Here is a 24,023-nt window from a genome sequence, read left to right as displayed (position 1 = left end):
GCTTTGTAGGAGTCAGGGCTTTGGGAAGGAGCACAAGTGTTACTATTCTGGCTGCTGCTATTGCTATGATTAATAAACTTTCCTTTGACTTGGGCACAGGAGTCTCATAGCTTCTGCCAGGATCTATGATACTGTGGTATGCTGACTTGTTTTCTAATGAATAAGCAAGTTTTCTAACGATACTGTAGACCCTTCCCAGTTGTTGGCAGTATCAGTGACAAAGATGGAATACTAACAAGACATGACTTCCTGGAACAGGGAATACTTCCTGGAATAATGAAAGTGAAAGAGGAGAGTGAAAAAGTTGGCTTAAAGCTCAACGTTCAGAAAACTAAGATTATGGCATCCGGTCCCATCACTTCACGGCAAATAGATGGGGAAACAGTGGAAACAGTGGCTGACTTTATTTTTCTGGGCTCCAAAATCACTGCTGATGGTGATTGCAGCCACAAAATTAAAAGACGCTTACTCCTTGGAAGGAAGGTTATAACCAACCTAGATAGCATATTAAAAAGCAGAGACATTACTTTACCAACAAAGGTCCGCCTAGTCAAGGCTATGGTTTTTCCAGTGGTCATATATGGATGTGAGAGTTGGATGGTGAAGAAAGCTGAGCACTGCAGAATTGATGCTTTTGAACTGTGGTGTTGGAGAAGACTCTTGAGAGTCCCTTGGACTGCAAGGAGATCCAACCAGTCCATCCTAAAGGAGATCAGTCCTGGGTGTTCATTGGAAGGTCTGATGTTGAAGCTGAAACTCCAATACTTTGGCCACCTCATGCGGAGAGTTGACTCATTGGAAAAGACCCTAATGCTGGGAAGGATTGGGGGCAGGAGGAGAAGGGGACGACAGAGGATGAGATGGTTGGATGGCATCACCGACTCGATGGACATGGGTTTGGGTAAACTCCGGGAGTTGGTGATGGACAGGGAGGCCTGGCGTGCTGCGATTCATGGGGTTGGAAAGAGTCGGACACGACTGAGTGACTGAACTGAACTGGACTGATATTATTCAATCCAGCAGTAAATAATCCTCTATTCTCTCACTGAGGAGGAACTAGGGATAAGGCTGTGGACTGAGCACTGGGAAGCAGGTTCACAGGCAGCTGCCTGAACAGTGACTTGATTGTTGTTATCCTTGGGATGAGGGCTAGAGAGTCCCTATGATCAGCCTCACACCCATCCTCACCAATGCTAAGATTCATCCTGGCTTAGAGGAAAGTTCTGATCCTTTTCAGACAATAATTACAGAGACACTCACCTATGCCAATGCAAAAAGAGGGAAATTTATGTCTGCTCTGAGTAGAAATCTTGCAAATTTACAGAACTTTGACTGGTTAGCTTGGGAGATAAAAGGAAGGCACGCATACTATTTGTTAAGGAGTCGGATGTGTGAAAAGGAAGGAATAGCTCTTCCTAGGGTGCTGTGAAAGACAGTTTGGTTCAGCACTCTAGGCAGAACTATTCCTTTTCACAAGCTATTTGATGGGAATAGCTTGGCCCTCTTACAGCTCAACTTTTGAATTCTATCAAGCCAATCTTAGATCCTTTCAAAGATGACATTAAAAAGCCTCAAAGTTTTTTTTTTTTTTGAAGTGGGTTTTGGTCATAAGGGCACCCTGGTCCTCTTAGTAAAAGTTCCCTGAGATAGAAAAATCCCATGAGAAGTCACAGATGAAGCACTGCATAGTATTTGGGCATGTACTGTCCTGCCGTTTGCCTGTATGCTCCCCTATATTGGCCCTCATGGGCTGAAAGACAGACATAATGGATCTTTATAAGTTTTATAAAAATCCTCTTGTCCCTCTTGCTCCTGACTGATTCTTCCAGATAAAAAGTTTGGATGACAGTAAAGGATTATTGGAAAGACGTAGTTATAGTTCCTGGAATGGGACACATGAATTTTGTGGCACTGGAAAGACGGAAAAAAACACACCTAAGCATCTGGGGAGGGAACAACTTAAGCACTGAGTAGAGGGAAATGAAGGACATTAATATTTTTTTGTCTTTTAAAACAACTCTATGACTCTTCCTCACAAAGGAAAATGCCTTAGTGCATCTCTCCCAAACTACTGCAAATTCCTTGAATTTAACTGACTCCTGGGTTGCTGTCTGTTAGACAGCTTTGATTGCAGTTTGACCGCTGATCTCTTAATCATACTTCTCGGTATTGGGAATAGCAGCAAATAGTCCCCGTTTCTTCACCTCCCATGGTATCTTTAAAATTCCATTTTAGCTCCTTTTTACTTTTGAGTCACTGGTTACAACTCTTTTCTGTATTATTTTATGGTTCGCTTTAGGCTCAGATAGTAAAGACCCTGCCTGCAATGCGGGAGACCCAGGTTCGATCCCTGGCTTGTAAAGATCTCCTGGAGGAGGAAATAGCAACCCACTCTAGTATTCTTGCCTGGAGAATCCCATGGACAGAGGAGCCTGGCGGGCTATAGTCCATGGGGTTGCAAAGAGTTGGACACGACTGAGCAGCTAACACTTGGGTTTTAGAGTATCTGTCTTTAACTTACTACATGTATTAGTTTCTTATAGCTTCCGTTCTAAATTATTACTTGGTGGATTAAAACAAAATAATCTTTCATGAAATGTGAAATATTTCACTGGGCTAAAGTTATAGTGTTGGCAGGATTACATTACCCCCAGAAGCTCTAAAAGGGAATTTGCCTCTTTCCTCTTCCAGTTCCTGGTAGCTGCTGACAATCCTTGAGTTATGAGCACATTGCTCCAATCTTTGCCTTGCTGGTAGCACTGCATTCTTTTTTTCCATGTCAAATCTCCCTCTGCCTTTTATTTACCCCTTGGCCGTGCCTGGCAGCATGTTGGAATCTTAGTTCCCTGAACAGGGATGGAACCCGCTGTGCCCCGTGCAGTGGAAGCATAGAGTCTTAACCATGGGACCACCAGGGAAGGCCCCCTCTGCCTCTTTCTCACTTGCTGACACCCAGATTATCCCAGATAATCTCCTCATGTGCATGTACAGTGATCATGTACGGATGTGAGAGTTGGATCATAAAGAAGGCTGAGTGCCAAAGGATTGATGCTTTCAAACTGTGGTGCTGGAGAAGACTCTTGTTCCTTGGACACCAGGTAGATCAAACCAGTCAATCCTAAAGGAAATCACCCTGAATATCATTGGAAGGACTGATGCTGAAGCTCCAATACTTTGGCCACCTGATGGGAAGTGCCCACTCATTGGAAAACACTCTTCATGCTGGGAAAGATTGAGGGCAAGAGGAGCAGGGGGTGACAGAAGATGAGATGGCTGGATGGATGGCATCATAGACTCAATGGACATGAGTTTGAGCAAACTCTGGGAGATATACACCAACCTCACCCCCAACCGGGCAACTTTTGATTGCATACTTGACTGATTTTTACCTTGTTGGGTACTGGATGTTTTAATATGCCCGTAAATATTCTTGAGCTCTTAGTCAAATTATTGAAAATATTTCACTCAGGCATTATTTTGAAGATTCATTTTTGCCAGGTCTAGGAAAGTGTTTAGTGTAAGACTAGTTTTGACCACCTCTTGAGGCAAAATTCTTGTGAGTACTTAATGAGTACCCATAAATTATACGCTTTTCAGGGTGCGCTAGTGGTAAAGAACCCGCCTGCCATTGCAGGAAATAGAAGAGATGTGGGTTCAATTCCTGGGTCAAGAAGATCCCCTGGAGAAGGGCATGGCAACCCACTCCAGTATTCTTGCCTGGAGAATCCCCATGGATAGAGGAGCCTGGCCGGCTACAGTCCATGGGGGTCACAAAGAGTCGCACATGACTGAAGTGACTTAGCAGGCAAATCAATTATTTCGTAACAAAACATTTAGTGGTCTAAAATAAATAGATAAAAGCGTGGCAACTGATTCCGCAACACCTCCCAGTGAAAACTTTAGCTGGTGCCAGAGGAGGGCCTGGGACTCAGGTTTTGCCAGTGAAGCCCAAGCTCTCAAAGCACCAAATAAGATGGTGTTTTAGCTCTCCAGGCCGAAAGCCTAGAAACACCTGCGCACGTGAGCCACCTGGAAGGACTCACCTAGGAGAGCGGGCCGGGAGGGCGAGTAGGGGGCGCGGAAGCCCTCGCCCCTCCCCCTCCCGCAGGTGATTCTCGGCTCGCGCCCCTGGCGTTGCTACTGGGGCGACAGCGTCGTGACGTGGCGTCAACGGTCGTCGGGCGACGGCTGGCGTTCTGCGCCGGCAGCTGCCGCCGCGGGTCGTCGGAGCCCGCTCTTTCCTACCAGCACAAATGTCCGTTTGTAAAACAGCAGGGCTGGCGTCTGCAGGATTTGCAGGCTTCAGTCCTGAAGGAAGTGCGGGAGGCTCAGAATTTCCAACGTGTTCACCTTAGAGCCAGCCACGGCAGCGCCAGCCCACCCAGTAGCCTGAGCGCCCGCAGCGTCAGCAGGTACACCGAGGGGTGAGCTACCGCCCTCGTCCTCTCCAAGCGTTTCCACTAGTTTCTCTGGCAGAAGCATCCTTGTTTTTCTCTCCGTTTTCTTATCTTGATGCAGACTTTAAAGCCAGTCGTCCGTGTACCCACATCCCGCCTCCTCTCGCTGCCCCTTTTCTATAATGTCTCTTTAAAGTGCTTGAAATGGTATCAAGCGAATCCTTGAAGGACTGTACATTTGTCTTCGTGGTGAAAAGTGACTGGTGTTGTTCAGTTGCTCTATGACGCTACGCGACCCCGTGGTGTAGCCCGCCAGGTTCCTCTTGTCCATGGGATTCTCCAGGCAAGATTACTGGGGTGGGTTTCTTTGTCCTCCTCCAGGGGATCTTCCATACCCAGGGATCAGACCCGCATCTCCTTCATTGGCAGTCGGTTTCCTTACCACTGAACCAGCGTGAATGGTAACCTTGAGTAAATTTCTAATGAGACAGAATCAACCTCCTGGCACTGTTAGGAGGGTTAAATGGAACAGAGGTGTAAACGTATAAGTATTTTCTTGTAAGTATTCACCACAAGTAACTTTTTTAAAATGGTGGCGAGCTTGATGGAGTGGTTTGTTAGGTTAATTACTAGCACCTGGTGAGTTTCCCATCCTTTTCTGTTGGTTTCTTAAAGTAGCCCATTATCTCCGCATTCCCATCTTCTATCTTAGATAAACTTGCTGTTCCCTCCTCTAAAGTGCGTTGGCCCATTGGTGCCTTAAAACCCTTTTCTTTTTGTTTACTCAAGGACTTCTTCACAGCAATTCCCTCTCTCTCAGTCGTACTTTTTTCCTTCCATTGAATCATTTCAATCAGCAAATTAGTTTCCTAGGGCTATGGTACCAAAGTGCCACAAATAAGGTGACTTAAAATAATTTATTATTTTTAAAATTTATTTGGGTGTATGGGGTCTTAGTTGTGGCAGGTGGGATCTTTAGTTGCTGCAGGGAGGATCTTTCATTTCATCATGCAAACTGAGTTTCAGCTTGTGAGATCTAGTTCTCTGACCACGGATTGGGGAGCACGGAGTCTTAACTACTTGGGCCACCTGCGAGGTCCCTGAAACAATTTATTGGGAGACAAAAATTCTTTCACCCTTCTGGAGCCTGAGTCTGAAATCAAAATGTTGGCAGGGCCATGCTCTGCCTGAAAGTTCTAGGGGAGAATCCTCCCCTGCTTCTTCCCAGCTTCTGGTAGATGCTGGCAATCCTTAATATTCCATGGCTTGCGGCTGTACCCCTCCAATCTCTACCCTTGTCGTTTCATGGCTTTCTTCCTTGTTTGTCTATGCCCAAGTGTCTTCACATTCCTTTCTTATAGTAACACCAGTCAATGAGTTTAGCGCCCACCCTAATCCAATATGATTTAATTTTAACTCGATCATATCTACAAAGACTTTTCAAATATGATCATATTCCCAGGTATCAAGGGTTAGGACTTGAACATGTGTTTTTAGAGGACATACTTCAGATCACAACAGTGGGACTAATCTAGGTGTGGAGTGCTTCAGACAACAGGGAACAATGCAATTTCATCTTAATTATGCCAGTCTATCAGAAAACTCACAGGGTCAGGCACATGCTTTTAAACTGTTGGGGAGGAGACATTGTCTTGAATCTTAATCAGCTTTGGACAGAGAGAAGTAGGAGGATGAAAGCTTAAGGCCTGCCCGTCTTACTTCCTTACTTATTCCAGCATGACTTTGGTGCTGCCCTGATATTGCTTTGCTGAAAGGCTATTACTTTCTGTGGAAATAATAATATGCATAAAAGGCGTGTGTTAGTTCAAGAATGAGGGAAAGGTAAAAATAAAATTTTAAAGTTTTCTAAATACATTCTTTCACTGTTGCCACTGTCTTCCTGCTTTTCAGCACCTGTCCTAAATCAGTTCAGTTCAGCCGCTCAGTCGTGTCTGACTCTTTGCGACCCCATGAACCACAGCACGCCAGGCCTCTCTGTCCACCACCAACTCCCGGAGTCCACCCAAACCCATGTCCATTGAGTCAGTGATGCCATCCAGCCATCTTATCCTCTGTTGTCCCCTTCTCCTCCTGCCCTCAATCTTTCCCACCATCAGGGTCTTTTCCAGTGAGTCAGCTCTTGGCATCAGGTAGCCAAAGTACTGGAGTTTCAGCTTCAGCATCAGTCCTTCCAATGAATATTCAGGACCGATTTCCTTTAGGATGGACTGGTTGGATCTCCTTGCAGTCCAAGGGACCCTCAAGAGTCTTCTCCAACACCACAGTTCAAAAGCATCATTTCTTCGGCGCTCAGCTTTCTTTATAGTCCAACTCTCACATCCATACATGACCACTGGAAAAACCATAGCCTTGACTAGATGGACTTTGTTGGTAAAGTAATGTCTCTGCTTTTTAATATGCTATCTAGGTTAGTCATAACTTTACTTCCAAGGAGTAAGTGTCTTTTAATTTCATGGCTGCAAGCACCATCTGCAGTGATTTTGGAGCTCCAAAAAATAAAGTCAGCCACTGTTTCCAGTGTTTCTCCATCTGTCTGCCATGAAGTGATGGGACCGGATGCCACGGTCTCAGTTTTCTGAATGTTGAGCTTTAAGCCAACTTTTTCACTCTCTTCTTTCACTTTCATCAAGAGGCTCTTTAGTTCTTGTTCACTTTCTGCCATAAGGGTGGTATCATCTGCATATCTGAGGTTATTGATATTTCTCCCGGCAATCTTGATTCCAGGTTGTGCTTCTTCCAGCCCAGCGTTTCTCATGATGTACTCTGCATATAAGTTAAATAAGCAGGGTGACAATATACAGCCCTGACGTACTCCTTTTCCTATTTGAAACCAGTCTGTTGTTTCATGTCCAGTTCTAACTGTTGCTTCCTGACCTACATACAGGTTTCTCAAGAGGCAGATCAAGTCGTCTGGTATGCCTGTCTCTTTCAGAATTTTCCACAGTTTCTTATGATCCACACAGTCAAAGGCTTTGCATAGTCAATGAAGCAGAAATAGATGTTGTTCTGGAACTCTCTTGCTTTTTCGATGATCCAGCGGATATTGGCAATTTGATCTCTGGTTCCTCTGGCTTTTATAAAACCAACTTGAACATCTGGAATTTCATGGTTCACATATTGCTGAAGCCTGGCTTGGAGAATTTTGAGCATTACTTTACTAGTGTGTGAGATGAGTGCAATTGTGCGGTAGTTTGAGCATTCTTTGGCATTGCGTTTCTTTGGGATTGGAATGAAAGCTGACCTTTTCCAGTTCTGTGGCTACTGCTGAGTTTTCCATAAATCACACGTCTAGGGGTTTTTCACAGGTTTTAGTTGTTGCTGTTAGGAATGTTTCCCTCTCCATTTTGTGATTTCTCCAGAGTTGATTTTAGGATTCACCATCTTCATGTCAGTTGATAATCCTGCTATCCTTTTTGTTTCTTTAAAAAATATTTTGGTTTGTATTGAAGTATAATTTATTTATAATGTGTTAGTTTCAGAAAGTTAGTACTTAGTTAGCAAATTGATTGAGTTAGTGTGTACATATATATCTATTCTTTTTCAAGTTCTTTTCCTATTTAGGTTATCACAGAGTATTGAATAGAGGTCCCTGTGCTATACAGTAGGTCCTTGTTATTTATTTTAAATATAGTGGTGTATACATGCCAATCCTAAGCTCCAGATTTATCTGTTCCTCCCATCTTTACCTTTTGGTAACCATAAGTTTGTTTTCTAAGTCTGTGATTTTGTTTCTGTCTTGTAAATAAGTTCATTTGTATCTTTTTATTTTTAATGTTCTGCAGATAAGTGATATCATATGGTACTTGTCTGTCTGACTTACTTCAGTTAGTATGATAATCACCATGTCTACTCATGTTGTGAATGACATTATTTCATTCTTTTCAATCTGCCATTATTTTTAATCTGAAATCTTAATGTTTTATTCACAGGGAGGAATACAGATTTTTCATCTATAATTCAGAAGCTAAGTAAATAACAAAATGAAGCCAGTAAAGCATCTGTTGCCCTCTAGTAGTAAATTGGTAAACGTTCCAGAATTAACATTTAAAAAAGGAGTATTTAATTCACCATTGTCACCTAAACCAAAGGAAAAACATAGTGCAAAATTAGTACGTGATAAACTTGAACCGATGGTCTTAAGATCTCCACCAGCAGGAGAATCCATTGTAAGATATGCTTTGCCCATTCCATCAAGTAAGACAAAGGAGTTAATAGCAGAAGATGAATTGATCAGGAAGATTACCAAACATCTGAAGATGGTAAGATATTTGTTGATGCTTGATCCCCATAACCATTTCCAGGTTCAGTGATTTCCTGGGAAGACTCATTGGACTCTGCATATGGTCATATTGATAGCTAAGATACAGTGAAAGAAAAGCAAAATCAGCAAAAGGAAAAGGCATATGGGATGAAGTCTGGAGGAAACCAGGTCCAAGCTTCCTAGATTTCTTTACCTTTGGAGTCACACAGGACATGCTTAATTCCCCCAACAGCAAATTGTGGCAACACATTACGTTGTGAAATATATACCAGAAGAGTTTATTAGAGACTCAGTGCCCAGGGTTTCACTGGAGGTTGGTCACCTTAGTAGTCTCTGCCTTTTTGTTGTTCACTAGTTCAGTTTTATCAGATTCTTTGCGAATCCATGGACTGCAGCACACCAGGCTTCCTTGTCCTTCACTGTCTCCCAGAGGTTGCTCAAACTCATGTCCATTGAATCAGTATGCCATCCAACCATTTGATCCTCTGTCACCCCCTTCTCCTCCTCCCCTCAATCTTTCCCAGCATGAAGAGTCTTTTCCAGTGAGTGGGCAATTCCCATCAGGTGGCCAAAGTATTGCAGCTTCAGCATCAATCCTTCCAATGATTATTCAGGGTTGATTTTCTTGAGGATTGACTGGTTTGAATTCCTTGTTGTCCAAGGGACTCTCAAGAATCTTCTCCAGTACCATAATTTGAAGGCATCAATTCTTCAGTGCTCAGCCTTCTTTATGGTCCAACTCTCACATCCATACATGACTACTGGAAAAGGCATAGTTTTGACTATACAGACCTTTGTGGGAAAAGTGATGTCTCTGCTTTTCAATACACTGTCTAGGTTTGTCATAGACAAGGACCAAGCATCTTTTAATTTCATAACTGCATGTACCAAAATTCCAGACTCCCTGAAGGAAAGCAGGTGTTCAGCATAAATCATACAGTTTATACAGTGAATTTAGGGACAGTGAGCCGTTATCATCAGTCAGCAAACAGTGGGAACCCTCCTGAAATATAGGTTCTGAGACATAAGCAGATCTTTCTAAGAATAGGCCTTTCTAAGTTTCATGCTTGCTCTGTTAACTCTTCTCTGCACTTTAGAAGCTCTAGCTCTCAGTGATTGGGGTGGGGTGGGGTGGAAATCTCCCTTTCTCTGAGTTTCCTCTTTGCACATTGATCCAGAATTGAGTTGTACATGTACCCAATACCAAGTGAGAACAGTGATGGATAGCACAAATATACAAAAAGTATAGTTCATAAAACTTCCAAAGTACAAGTTTGCTCAAACTTCAGAGGGTTAGCTCAGAGAATTTCCTTTAAAAACGTATTGCTTTGTGGTCTCCATCTCTCTATTTTCCCTACTCTCTTCAAGGAAGAAAAGTCAGATTTTGAGGAATACATTGGTGGTAAGTAGAGTTGATGCTTAAGCTGTTCATAGACTCTTCCTTCAGTGCAGAAATGGAAGAGTTCTAGGGCCTGTCTTCATTGGGAGGAATCAAGGACTATTGCTTATACTGCTTCTTCAGGATGATATGAGGTGGGGCATGAGATGGAAAATTTAAGTGTATGGCACTGGCAGAAATAAGTCTTACTGCTAAAATGATTCTGGCATGGCTGGTTAGGTACATTTTTACATTTAATAATAAAATTTTTACATCATAAGTACATAATTTGCTTTGATTTTTCTCATAGGTGGTTTCTAGTTTGGAAGAAGCCTATGGATATGGCACTCAAAATGGAGAAAAAGAAGTTGTGAAGCCTGAACATGAAGGAATAACCTTTTCTGTAAGTATATGTAATGCTAATGTAGAGACATTAATGCTGTAAAGGGCTAAGATTTTCTTTTAGAATCTGTATATGTTCTCAGAATGAATTCACCATCCGTGAAAATGATCATCTTAGGAAGCCTGGAAGTACTGTACTGATTTTTTCCATCCTCTGCCAAATACTTAAAGTTTAATTAAGGCATATCTGTATGTTCAGCTTACTTTTGATGCTAATGTATCTCCTGCTTAATATTTAAGCTTTGGTTGGAGTTGATTTGCAAATGTATAGTCTTTATTGGGTTAAGAAATTATTTTTCTATTTTTTTGTTTGCTAAATAAAAGAATCCCGAACATTGAAGAGGTTATTGAATTTTAACAAATATCTTTGTTGTATATATTGAAATGATGTAACTATTAGTGTGATTCCATTTTATAATTAATTTTGTTAGTTAGGTATTGGGTTTGGTTTCATGTAATAAAATAACTATGTTGGATCTTTCAAACCCAACGACTGTGTTGGGTCTTTCAAACACAGTATGTTTCTTGGTTTATTTGATTTCTTTTTCTTGTTTGATTTATTTTTTCAGCATTCTGTAATTTTCATCATACAGATCTGGTATATGTTTCTTTAGATTTACACATTAATATCATGCTACTTGGAATGATTTTTAATGGCATTGTGTTTTTAATTTTTTCCCATGTTTGTTATTAGTATATATAAATATTATTGATTTTTGTGTGTTGATCTTATATCTTGCAAACTTGCTCGATGTACTTTTTTTCATTCTAGGAGTTTTTCTATAGATACTTTGGGGTGTTGTACATAAGCAATTATGTCATCTTCAAATAAGGACAATTTTACTTCTTCTTGTCCAGTCTGAATGTTTTTATTTCCTCCTTTCTCTCTCTTTTTTGGCCATGCTATATGGCATGTGGGCTGTTAGTTCCCCCACCAGGGATTGAACCCACATTCCCTTCATTGCAAGGCAGATTCTTAACCACCAGGGAAGTTCCTCTTCCCACTTTCTAAAGAGTATTTTATCATAAATAGGTGTTGAATTTTATCAGCAATGTTTTCTGCATCTGTTGAGATTATCATATGGTTTTTATTCTTCAGTTTGTTAATATGGTATATCCCATTGATTGCAGATATTGAAAAACCCTTGCATCCCTGGGATAAATCCCACTTGATCTTATTTTATGGTCCTTGTAACGTATTGTTGGAGTAGTTTTGCTAGTATTTTGAGGATTTTATCATCTGTGTTTATCAGTGATACTGTCCTATAATTTTCTTTTTCATGGTGTGTCTGATTTTCATATCAGGGTGATGATGCCCTAATAGCATGAATTTGGAAGTATTGTTTCCTCTACAGTTTTTTGGAATATTTTCAGAAGGATAGATGTTAATTCTTCTCTAAATATTTGGTAGAATTCACCTGTGAAGTCATCTGATCCTGGACTTCTGTTTGTTGGGAGTAATTGCTCTTTCAATTTCATTTCTGTTAACTGTTCATATTTTCTATTTGTTTTTGTTTTCTTTGAGGTTGTCCATTTTCTTGGCATATAGTTGCTCATGATAGTCTCATAATCATTTGTATTTCTATGGTTTGGTTGTAACTTTTGCTTTTTCATTTCAAATTTCATTGATTTGGGTCCTCTCCCTTTTCTTGATGACTCTAGCTAAAATTTTATCAATTTTGTTTAATTTTTCAAAGAACTAGCTTTTAGTTTCATTGGTCTTTTCTATTTTTTTTTCTTTTAGTCTATAATTTATTTCAGCTCTGATCTTTATGATTTCTTTTATTCTACTAACTTGGGGTTTTATTTGTTCTTTCTAGTTGTTTTAGATATAAGGTTATGTTGTTTGCGATTTTTCTCCTTGCCAGAGATAAGCTTGTATTGCTATAAGCGTCTCTCTATAGAACTGCTTTATCTGCAGTCATAGGTTTTGGGTCATAATGTTCTCATTTTCATTTGTCTCTGGCTATTTCTTTATTTCATCTTTGATTTCTTCAGTGAACCATTGGTTGTTTAGTAGCATATTGTTTGGCCTCCATGTACTTGTGTTTTTTTGCAGGTTTTTTTTCCTTGTAATTGATTTCTGGCATCAGAGTGTCAGAAAGTTTGCTTGATACAATTTCAGTTTTCTCATATTTAGTGAGGCTTACTTTGTGGCCCAGCATGTGTCCTGCATGATTTCCATATATACTTGAAAAAGAATGTGTTCAGTTCAGTTCAGTCGCTCAGTCGTGTCCGACTCTTTGCGACCCCATGAACCACAGCACACCAGGCCTCCCTGTCCATCACTAACTCCCAGAGTCCACCCAAACCCATGTCCATTGAGTCAGTGATGCCATCCAACCATCTCATCCTCTGTCGTCTCCTTCTTCTCCTGCTCTCAATCTTTCCCAGCATCAGGATCTTTTCCAATGAGTCAGATCTTTGCATCAGGTGGCCAAAGGATTGGAGTTTCAGCTTCAACATCAGTCCTTCCAATGAACACCCAGGACTGATCTCCTTTAGGATGGACTGGTTGGATCTCCTTGCAGTCCAAGGGACTCTCAAGAGTCTTTTCCAACACCACAGTTCAAAAGCATCATGTCTTTGGTGATCAGCTTTCTTTATAGTCCAACTCTCACATCCATACATGACCACTGGGAAAACCATAACCTTGACTAGACGGACCTTTGTTGGCAAAGTAATATCTCTGCTTTTTAATATGCTATCTAGGTTGGTCATAACTTTCCTTCCAAGGAGCAAGTGTCTTTTAATTTCATGGCTGCAATCACCATCAGCAGTGATTTTGGGGCCCAGAAAAGTAAAGTCAGCCACTGTTTCCACTGTTTCCCCATCTATTTGCCTTGAAGTGATGGAACTGGATACCATGATCTTGGTTTTCTGAATGTTGATCTTTAAGCCAACTTTTTCACTCTCCTCTTTCACTTTCATCAAGAGGCTCTTGTTCTTCTTCACTTTCTGCCATAAATGGTGTCATCTGCGTATCTGAGGTTATTGATATTTCTCCCATATCTTGATCTAATTGTGACCTGAATGTAGGTGGGAGGAAATCCCCAAGTATTCAAATGGTCTCATTTTGTATTGGTGAATAGTAATTCTGGTTAATTCATTTTACCACTCTCCTGAATGACTAGTTTCCCCCTCTGTCTCCTATATGACTATAGGTTTTTACCATGATTAAAAAAGTATGAACTTGAGTGTGTTTAAAATGTTATGTTGAGGGAACATATTCCTCCTGGAGAACATTCTGTTGAGAATGTTATAACTGTATATAAGCATCTGAGATTTTTAAAAATTTTTTGGTCAATTGTCTGATTTACAAATCACTGCTCTACTAAAAGAGATTCAGTCATTGTGACATTTTAATATGTAACTTTTTCTTCAAAAATTTCTATTGCTCATTAAGTGAGGATGAAAGACTATACCTCTTGGCAAGTATACTTATAATCAGAAGTCATAGTCAGCATTCATTTTTAACACAAAGCGTTACTATAATGCATATTTAAGTGTATACTTTTTTTTTTGCTACCCCTAAATTTCAGGAGTCTGAGGCTGGAATGCCTGATTTTCTGCATCTGTGTAGAGGAGAACGTAAGGAGAGGCATAGTTGGGTATATGTCATTATTGGACCACTTCCCAGAATGTACTTTCTTTCTGGGAGAATTTGCTAGTGTAGTGAACATGGTTTCCTATCATGATGCATTTCAAGGGACATAACTTAAAAATACACAGAAGTATTTTCAAAAATAGTTAAGTATATTGAAATATGGATGGATATGCATATGGATTCTGAAATAAAAGTGACTGTGTTTTGCTGCTTTTTTCATAAGGTGGGGGATGATCTGACTTCATTCTTAATATGTTGTTCACAATTTGCAACTCAGTTAGAAGAGGCAGCTAAGGAAGAACATAATGTATGTATTCTGTGTAAACTGCCAAGTGTAAGATATTACTTAATATTTTAATCATAAGTTAAAAATAGTATTAATAAAACAATATAAAATGATAATTACTAATTAAATTATTATTAGTTATTAGTAACATTTTAGTAAAAAAATACTTAGCTATATTGGCTGTTTGATCTTAAACATGACAATCCAGTCAGCAATATTAGTCTAGAGAATATAGTGCCTTAAGTTGTTATAAAAGGTGTCGGAAAATATTATTTGTTATCATAGGCATTTATTTCTGTGCATTTTCCTTTATGTACAGCATTGACTGGGTCGTTAGTATTTTCATATGTAGTATTTACATTTCATTCTTTTTAAAGTAAGTATGGGGGACTTCCCTGGTGGTCCAGTGGCTAAGACTCTGAGCTCCCAGTGCAGGGGGCCCAAGTTCGATCCCTGGTCAGGGAGCTAGATCCCGCATGCTACAACTAAGACCCAGAGCAGCCAAATAAATAAATAAAATTTAAAAAAAAATAAAGTAAGTATGGACTGCCAGGAAAGTCCCTATACTTATTCTGATTTCTTTCAGTTAAGCAACTTTTCTTCTGCCTGAATGTACGTAATAAAATTTTTCTTTAATAGTGTAATTCAGAAGTTTTACTTGACTATGATTGAGTTTGGTTGTTTTTTGTGGCAAAGGTTATCAGTTTAGCATTACATTTTGCAAGTGGTAAATATTGATATTTTAGACTGTGTGATAGGTTTTATGTATTCATTTTCTCTCAATCTCCCAAACTAGTTCTTTGCATTTTCCATTAAAAAAAACAAGTAGTAGTGTAGTATTTTATATCTTGATTCTTAGACCTTTTAGTATAGCAAAGTTATATTTAAGAAATAATGATGATAATGCTTTTCATTATTGTACTATCTGCTCTGTGGAAAAAATAGTGCTTTTCTGAGAGGAATTTAAATTTTATTTCTTACCTATATTAAGAAAATACATGAAATCATAAATTGAGTTTTTTTAATATAGATCTATAAGGATGGAAAATTCTTTTTTTTCTTTGAACTAAATTGTCTTGGCAAGATATACTAAAAAACATCTGTAAATATAAAATTGCTGTGATTTGGATTATAGATTTATAGGTGTATTTTAGTAACTAGTGTATTTTGGTGATTAAAAATTTCAAGAGACTTGAATTAGATATTTTATATTGTGAGAATTTTATTTTTAAGTGTTTTAATTAAAACTTTATTTTCCAGATTTTGGAATCTCTTTTTAAGGTATGTTCAGTATATTACTTACTATAATTTAATACTGAAATGCATATAAATGAAAAAGAGTTTTCTAAGTTTTGAAGAAATGAAAAATAAAAGCTCCCAAACTTGCTGCTATATATATTTAAAAATTTTGTGTTTCAGTTATATGTGGCATCAGCTCCATTCTGAACACTAGGATAAAATGATATTTGATGTAGGGATAATACTTGATACACAGACACACACATACACATAGACATATGGACTCATTTATTTCACTGCAGAAATTAAGTTGTCAATATTTCTTTGTGTTTTCTTTTTTTTAAAGTGGTTTCAGCGACAGGTCAATCAGATGGAAGAGGTAAGCATAGCATTTCTTATTAATTAAATTAATATTTTGTCTCATTTAAAAACCAATTTGAAGTATAAATTTAAGAATTTTAATAACCATTGGTTATAATCTTTTGACTTAGAGGAGGAACAAATAGGTAGAATAAATGTTTTTTAGTGATTTATACACAATATTCCTGCATTGTCTGGCCTACTCTGAATTTGACTCATTCTTCTAAAATTGAAATGGAATTTGAACTTTTTTTCCATAATTTACTAAAATAGTAAATAAGTGACAAGAGGCCTTATCAACTTAAAGATTTCTCCTTTGTAAAAGTTAATTCATAGTATGATATATGCTTATTCATAAAATTTTATATTTGTTTTTCTTTAAATTTAATGTTACTTTAATGATCTTTTAATACTTTCATTTTCACATTTTTGCCACCAGTTTGAAGGAATACTGGTCCCTATCCTTATGGGCTTTAAATTCTACTTTGAAAAAGATTTTATATATGTTTTTAATACAGCAGAATGATTTCCTGGGTAGCTTTAGGGAGTTAGAGAATTATACTAGTTCTACCTTGGCTGTGTTTATTGTTTAATCCAATTAAAGTTCTGAGAGAAGATGCCTGTGGGGAATATGCCATACCAGGGACCTGCCAGGAAGCCATCCATGGGGGTGGGTGCTGTTGAAGCTTGCTGTAGGTGAGTAGTACTAGTTACACTGTGTACTGCCCTAGGATTAAGCAGAGAGAGATGACAGAACTTGGAAGAAAAGCTTCTTCCTCCTCTAACTTTTCAGGACCCTCTGCTGACAAAGGTTAATGTTTAACATGCTGCCTGTCAAGATAGAAATGTTCCACTGCTATAAACAGGGACAATGGAAAGTGGATTTTTGATGACAGGCAGTATATGGACAATTGTAGCTGATTGCTATGTCACTTTTTAGGTTCAGTTTATAATTGGTGTCCTCTTATTTGGATCTTGCTTTTGTCCATAAGGTATTTCTTTATTTCCTGCTTCCCTTCCATTTGTTCTTCATCCCACAATCTCAGACTTCCAGTACATTGCCCATTACTTACTTCGCGCTATTGCATCTTAATCCCATTCCAGGTAGCTGTTACTAAGGTGAAGTATCTGTTTTAAATTCCCAGTGTTAGAATTTCTCTTTGCTATGCCCCAAAGACTATGGCTTAACTACTTTTTTCCCAACTTTTCCTCTAATCACAAGGATTAGCATTCTTTTTTAAATATTTTGAGTTGCCTTTAAATGATCCTGCTAAAATTGTTATTTAACTTACTTAAAATCCTTATATACTAAAAAAATAAACAGCAGATTGGATTTGAGTTTTGACATATAAAAACCAACACTTTTAATTCTGTTGCGGGGCAGTTGCTCATGTAAGTATATTTGTAAAATTAGTATTTGATTATAGCTATAGATTGACAATATAAAATTTATTTAGATATGCTAAGTGAAATGATGAAGTTTCTTTGAGGTATGGGAGCAAAATGAGTATTTCCAAAGTAACTGGATAATTTTATTATTTTTAGATAAGCAAAGATCAAACTTTTTCAGAAGCAGAGTTTCCAACACCTGATAAAACAGTCAGTTTAAGCATTGCACAAATAGTAAAGCAGGTACACAAACTTGAAGAACTGAAAAATCGCCTTAAAGAAGGGTCTAAATTCTCCATCAGAGAGCTGTTGTCTAAACCTAAGTAAGTAAAATGTTAAGTGTTAAAAGAATTAAAAACAGTAAGAGTAGGTATATAATTAGTAACACATATAAGATAATGGTTCAGGTATTATACTGTACATAGAGCTTCTAAATCAAATTAGAAGATATAATTAGCTCACTCCTACTTGAAATTTTTAGTAGTTTGAAATGGTTCTAGGCACCTGTGCCTATTAAAATTCAATTTAATTAAAAAACCAATTTTTTAGTCATACTCGCCACATTTCAAGTGCTTAGTAACCACATGTAGCTATTGTTTGAAAGTTCTGTTGAACACTACTGGCTTTGAAATACGAACAGGAATATGTTCCAAAGAATGAATTACTACTATTTAGTTGAGAGAATCCTTTTTTTTGGTAGATGAGAGGAAGATTAAAATAAATGATTACAAGAATACTTCTGTTGTCTGTTGAGGTTTAGCTCTCTTGAAATGAAATAGATGAATAAATCATCATATAATATCTTCATAGAGTATCTTCATAGAATATTTTGTACCTCTGTGGTTATTATTTTTCCTTGAGAACACTTCAGATCTACTCTTTCAGCAATTTTAGGTATATGATAACAGTGATATTATGAACAGTAAACACCATGCTGTGCATTAGATCTTTAGAACTTTTTCAACTTATAACTGAAAATTTGTACGCAACTGAAAATTTGTACTTTTTGACCAACATTACCCCATCTTCCTAACCCCCTTCAGCCCCTGGCAGCCACCATTTTACTTTCTGATTCTAAGAATTTGAGGTTTTAGCCTCTACATGCAAGTAAAGTAACACATTAATCATCTTTCTCTGACTTACTTCACTTGGTGTAACATCATCCAGGTTCACCCATATTGTCACAAATGGCATCATTTCCTTCTATATTTGACATAAAATACTTTTACTCTGCTTTTATTTCCAACCCAAACTATAGTTTTCCTTTTTAAAAATTTTTTGGTACTAGAAAAAAGTATGCATGTGCAATTTATATTCTTTATGCACATACTGTTTCATTCTGGGTGGTTGTGCCAAATATATGAAGAACCAGGATAATATGGGCACCAACTGATTAGAATAGATATTATCACTGAAGCAGGGTCCTGTATGTGCTAAGGATTACTCCTTTAGGTGCTGGATCCTGGGAAGGTTGAGGGGCCAGGGCGGTTGGCAGAAACTTGAATGGCTCAGGGCAGAGCTATTTTCCAATTGAGTCAGTGGAATTCCAGTGTTACTGTTATATAATACCACTGTATGAATATCTGTATGAATATCAGACCTTTTCTCCCTTAGTGAGAAGTTAGCCTGAACAAAATTCCAGTTTTGAGATATTTCACTTAGTATATCTGATTTATAATCTTCATAAACTTCATAATTTGCCCAATTATTTCCAATTCATTCTGCTAAACTTCCTCAGTACTTTATATCCCCTTTCATTGTATCTTAAAACTATTTTTCAGACATACTTTTGTTTACATTATTGGCAAGCAGGCAGCCCCGAAGTAGCAGCACAGTGGTAGCTATGAGATTGGCTTATCATACTTCGGAATATTAGGGTAGTATGGAGACAGTGGACACAAATGGCATTGAATTACTTAGGCCAACAGCAAGAGCAAGATCAGCATGGTGTCAGCTCCCTGTGTTCCTTGTTCCACAGGATGACACAGAGCAGAAGGGACCGGATGACAGGCTAGAGAAGCAATTTGTTGCTGACATGAAGGAGCAAAGTCTAAACTAGAGCCATGCATCTTTATAATGTTTTATTTTTGATTATTTTTTATTGGAGTATGGTTGATTTGCAGTGTTGTGTTAGTTTCTACTGTATGCATCTTTAGAGTCTTAACGGAAGCTTTCAGTTGGGCTGTAAGGAAGAGAAGGGTAGAAAGCCTGGTGTTCAACTGAAAATAGAGGATAAATGAAAAATGAGTTTGTGTCAGTCTTCCATGAGACAGAAATGAGAAGCTATCTAATGGATGCTCTTCACCAGGCTTATCTTCTCCTTCTCTTGCAGAAATTTTAGGGCATTCTACTAAGATTTGGATCTGGTTACTGTCAAGTCTTATTTATGTAGACTTTTTGGACCTGTGTAATGTTGATAGAGTGCCATGGTAGAGCTTCTTTATAGCACTGATTCTCACATGGGGGCCATTTAGTGCCCCAGAAGACACTTGTATGTAGACACTTTGATTGTCACAACTAGGAGTGGGAGAACGCTACTGGCATTTACTAGGTACAGGTCAGAGATGCTGCTTTCTAAAATACATAGACAGGCCCCTACAACAAAGAATTATCCAGTCTAAAATGTCGATAGTACTGGGGTTGAGAAATCCATCCTACAGTGATCTCTTCTTTTTTTACTTCTTTCTTGTCCCCTATTGTTTGACAACAAATAATATACCTAATAGTTTTATTATGAATTAATCAATGATTAGCTACCAATTTAACTTCATAAGTTATTAATTTGATTATTCATGTGTAAGTTTTCCTGTCAAGATTGTTACTTTCTTAAGATCAGAACCAGTCATGCATGTCTACATATTTCCTATTGCATGTAATAAATATAAATAAATATGAGTTTTTATGGATACCTGAATTCAACTCATTTCTTCCCCTATCCCTAACCATATCTGGTATAGTAACTTATCCTAGTAAAACTTTCCATTTATCAACAACCATTTTTTTACATTAAACATTAACAAAACCCTTTCATTTTACAGTGTTAAAATAGAAAATGCCCATAATTGGGAGAGGCTACTATTTATTATGCAGTAACTTCATTGATACCTCCATCTGTCAATGACTAGACTTAAAGGGGAGAAGGCAATGGCACCCCACTCTGGTACTCTTGCCTGGAAAATCCCATGGATGGAGGAGCCTGGTAGGCTACAGTCCATGGGGTCGCTAAGAGTCGGACGACTGAGCGACTTCACTTTCACTTTTCCCTTTCATGCACTGGAGAAGGAAACGGCAACCCACTCCAGTATTCTTGCCTGGAGAATCCCAGGGACGGCGGAGCCTGGTGGGCTGCCGTCTATAGGGTCGCACAGAGTTGGACACGACTGAAGTGACTTAGCAGCAGCAGCAACAGACTTAAAGGAATGAAGGGAATGATACTTGTGTTGGCATCAATGGGAATTGCATAACAGAGCCTTGGTTCAGAGGTTCAGTTATAAATTCACCTGTGCTATCTATTGTGAAACATGGGATTAATTTCATATGTTAATATTAATACTTGAAATTTAAGCATCAAATGTGTGCTACATATTTTCCTAGTAACTTTAATGTGTGTCTTTTGGTCCTTACAACTACTTCATGAAATAGGTAGTCTAATATCCAGTTTTGATAGACTAAGAAACTGAGGCTCAGGTTAAATGACTTACCCAAGATCACATAGTTAGTAAATAGATAAAACAGGTTTTGAGCCAAGCTGTCTGACTCTAGAACTTGTGCTCTTAACAATTGATTACATATTAATAATACATTGATAAAAAGAAATCTCATGCTTATACCAAATATATTTTTACTAGTTTCGTTTATGTGGTTGTTGGTGTACCTAATTATATTCATGGAATACATCATATACATGGTATGCCTAATTATACTCATGGAATATGCCCAATTATATTCATGGAATACATTCTGTGAATATATAGAATTCATAGAATTACATAGCTTGATACTTTTTACTTATTTACTAGATAATTTACCTTAATGTCTGAATAAAGGTTACAGAAAACATTAAATTTTATTTTACAAACTGCATATGTCTAGAGCATATATTCTGGTTCTTAAGTGTAATTTAAATTGTTTGATAATATGCTTTATTTATTTAACTTTTAACAGGGATAGTGGAATTCCACCAGAAGATATGCAAACTTATGAAACTGTGAAGCAGAAAATTGAAGGTGATATTTTGCACAAGTCCAGCCTTTATAGGGTTTCCTAAATACACTAACATTTTGAGATTTAAAGTGTAAAAATTTATAGCCATATAAATTTTACAATGATAAATTTAAAGATATTCAATAGTAGTTGATCTTTTCAGTAAAAGTTCTTATGTTTCAGATTCTGGGAGTATACAAGATTAATAAAACTTGGTTTTTACCCTCAAAATCCACAACATGATATGGATACAACCACATTATGTATTATCTTAATATAGTGTAATGCATGAAAAAGATATGTGTTATTTGCAGTGATTCCATAGAAAGGAGCCAACTTGTTCAGCCTGAGAGACTTAAGGTTTTATGCAACCTTATAGGGCTTCCCTGGTGGCCTCAGTGATAAAGAATCCGCCTGCCAGTGCAGGAGATGTGGATTTCATTCCTGGGTCTGCAACATCCCTTGAAGAAGGAAATGGCAACCCACTCCAGTTTTCTTGCCTGACAAAGGAGTCTGGAGGGCTACAATCCATGGGGTTGCAGAGTCAAACACAACTTTGTGACTAAACAACAACAACAATGGATAAGTAATATTTTGTCAAGTGGAGAAGGGAGATATTTGGTATTTTAAGAAGAGGGTATAGCATGAGAAACATCATGAATAGGGAATTACCACGTGTGCATGCTCAGTTGCTTCAGTTGTGTCCAGCTCTTTGCGACCCCATGGACCATAGCCCTCCAGGCTCCTCTGTTCATGGGATTCTCCAGGCCAGAGTACTGGAGTGGGTTGCCATGGGCTCTTCCAGAGTATCTTCCTAACCCAAGGATCAAACCTGCATCTCTTCTGTCTCCTCCATTGGCAGGTGGGTTCTTTATCACTAGTGCCACCTTACTACTGGTATGGTATTCAAGTATGGAGTAATAGGAAGGGATAAGATAGGAGAAAGCCTATGCCAAGGAATTAGATGCTGTGCTAAGGAACACTTTCTCCCCCCCGCCCCATATTTAATTAGGGAATCACTGAAGACTTTTTTATAGGGAAGTGACATGTTGAATTTTATTTTAGATTATTCTGGCCACATTGAGAAGCTAGATTTGGGGGTTGGAAGTAAAAAAGGGAAGTTAACTGCTGTATCTTAAATGTGTGATAAGTGCCTGTATTCAGTTCAGTTCAGTTGCTCAGTCGTGTCTGACTCTTTGCGACCCCATGAATCGCAGCACGCCAGGCCTCCCTGTCCATCGCCAACTCCCGGAGTCTACGCAAACCCATGTCCATCGAATCAGTGATGCCATCCAGCCATCTCATCCTCTGTCGTCCCCTTCTCCTCCTGTCCCCAGTCCTTCCCAGCATTAGGGTCTTTTCCAATGAGTCAGCTCTTTGCATCAGGTGGCCAAAGTATTGGAGTTTCAGCTTCAACATCAGTCCTTCCAATGAACACCCAGGACTGATCTCCCTTAGGATAGACTGGTTAAATCTCCTTGCAGTCCAAGGGACCCTCAAGAGTCTTCTCCAACACCACAGTTCAAAAGCATCAATTCTGCGGTGCTCAGCTTTCTTCACAGTCCAGCTCTCACATCCATACATGACTACTGGAAAAACCATAGCCTTGACTAGAAGGACCTTTGTTGGCAAAGTAATGTCTCTGCTTTTTAATATGCTATCTAAGTTGGTCATAACCTTCCTTCCAAAGAGTAAGCGTCTTTTAATTTCATGGCTGCAATCACCGTCTGCAGTGATTTTGGAGCCCAAAAAAATAAAGTCAGCCACTGTTTCCACTGTTTCCCCATCTATTTCCCATGAAGTGATGGGACCAGATGCCATGATCTTAGTTTTCTGAATGTTGAGCTTTAAGCCAACTTTTTCACTCTCCACTTTCACTTTCATCAAGAGGCTCTTTAGTTCTTCTTCACTTTCTGCCATAAGGGTGGTGGCATCTGCATATCTGAGGTTATTGATATTTCTCCCAGCAATCTTGATTCCAGCTTGTGTTTCTTCCAGCCCAGCGTTTCTCATGATGTACTCTGCATATAAGTTAAAAAGCAGGGTGACAATATATAGCCTTGACGTACTCCTTTTCCTATTTGGAACCAGTCTGCTGTATCTTAAATGTGTGATAAGTGCCTGTGTTAGAGTACAAATAAAAGAGGAAAGGGGGCAGATTTGGATATGAAAGGAAGGGAAATTAGATGATGGTAACATTAACTGGGAGAATATAAGAGGAAAAACAAAGTTTTGTTGAGAAAATGGTGAGTTCACATCATTCAGTTGTTACACACATTTTTTTAGATGTTACAATTTGTTGCCTGATTTAGAGGATCTACAATATTGGCAGCTTTGTTGCTTTTCTTAGACTTTTTGTGTTCTCTTTTTTTAAAAATATTTACTTACATTTGGTTGTGCTGGGTCTTCATTGCTGTGCAGGATTTTCTCTAGTTGGAGAGAGCTGGGGCTACTCTCTAGGTGCAGTGCACGGGCTTCTC

General features: G+C 38.5%; 2 protein-coding genes across 55 annotated transcripts in view; one reads left to right on the top strand and one right to left on the bottom strand.

Moving 5' to 3' along the window:
• The window catches only part of ARL5B (ARF like GTPase 5B), a 34,978-nt gene extending 30,817 nt beyond the window's left edge, over positions 1-4,161 (bottom strand). Inside the window, exon 1 of one of the 5 annotated variants that reach the window (XM_081558794.1) lies at positions 4,044-4,161. Coding sequence is in view for 1 of the 5 variants with exons in the window: in XM_081558793.1 (XP_081414919.1) it covers positions 2,649-2,765 (117 nt within the window). In the remaining 4 variants the exon portion in view is untranslated. Of the gene's footprint in view, positions 1-2,648; positions 2,955-4,043 lie in introns of those variants that run through there. The other 4 variants (XM_081558800.1, XM_081558799.1, XM_081558793.1 and 1 more) reach the window with 4 other exon arrangements.
• Positions 4,162-4,179: 18 nt separating this feature from the next.
• The window catches only part of CCDC7 (coiled-coil domain containing 7), a 248,163-nt gene continuing 228,319 nt past the window's right edge, over positions 4,180-24,023 (top strand). For 31 of the 50 annotated variants that reach the window (XM_081558761.1, XM_081558756.1, XM_081558748.1 and 28 more), the window contains exons 1-8: positions 4,180-4,412; positions 8,348-8,677; positions 10,368-10,460; positions 14,290-14,373; positions 15,613-15,633; positions 15,938-15,970; positions 17,497-17,663; positions 21,505-21,566. In XM_081558761.1, coding sequence (XP_081414887.1) covers positions 8,399-8,677; positions 10,368-10,460; positions 14,290-14,373; positions 15,613-15,633; positions 15,938-15,970; positions 17,497-17,663; positions 21,505-21,566 — 739 coding nt within the window. In that variant the 5' untranslated portion in view covers positions 4,180-4,412; positions 8,348-8,398. Of the gene's footprint in view, positions 4,425-8,347; positions 8,678-10,367; positions 10,461-14,289; positions 14,401-15,612; positions 15,634-15,937; positions 15,971-17,496; positions 17,664-21,504; positions 21,567-24,023 lie in introns of all 50 variants that reach the window. The other 19 variants (XM_081558762.1, XM_081558760.1, XM_081558755.1 and 16 more) reach the window with 4 other exon arrangements.

This window comes from Giraffa tippelskirchi, chromosome 13, assembly GCF_054371585.1.
Source record: "Giraffa tippelskirchi isolate mGirTip1 chromosome 13, T2T-mGirTip1v1.2.pri, whole genome shotgun sequence".
Classification (NCBI taxonomy): domain Eukaryota; kingdom Metazoa; phylum Chordata; class Mammalia; order Artiodactyla; family Giraffidae; genus Giraffa; species Giraffa tippelskirchi.
The sequence above is the reverse complement of the archived record's forward strand: the minus strand, read 5'-3'. Positions and strand labels throughout refer to the sequence as shown.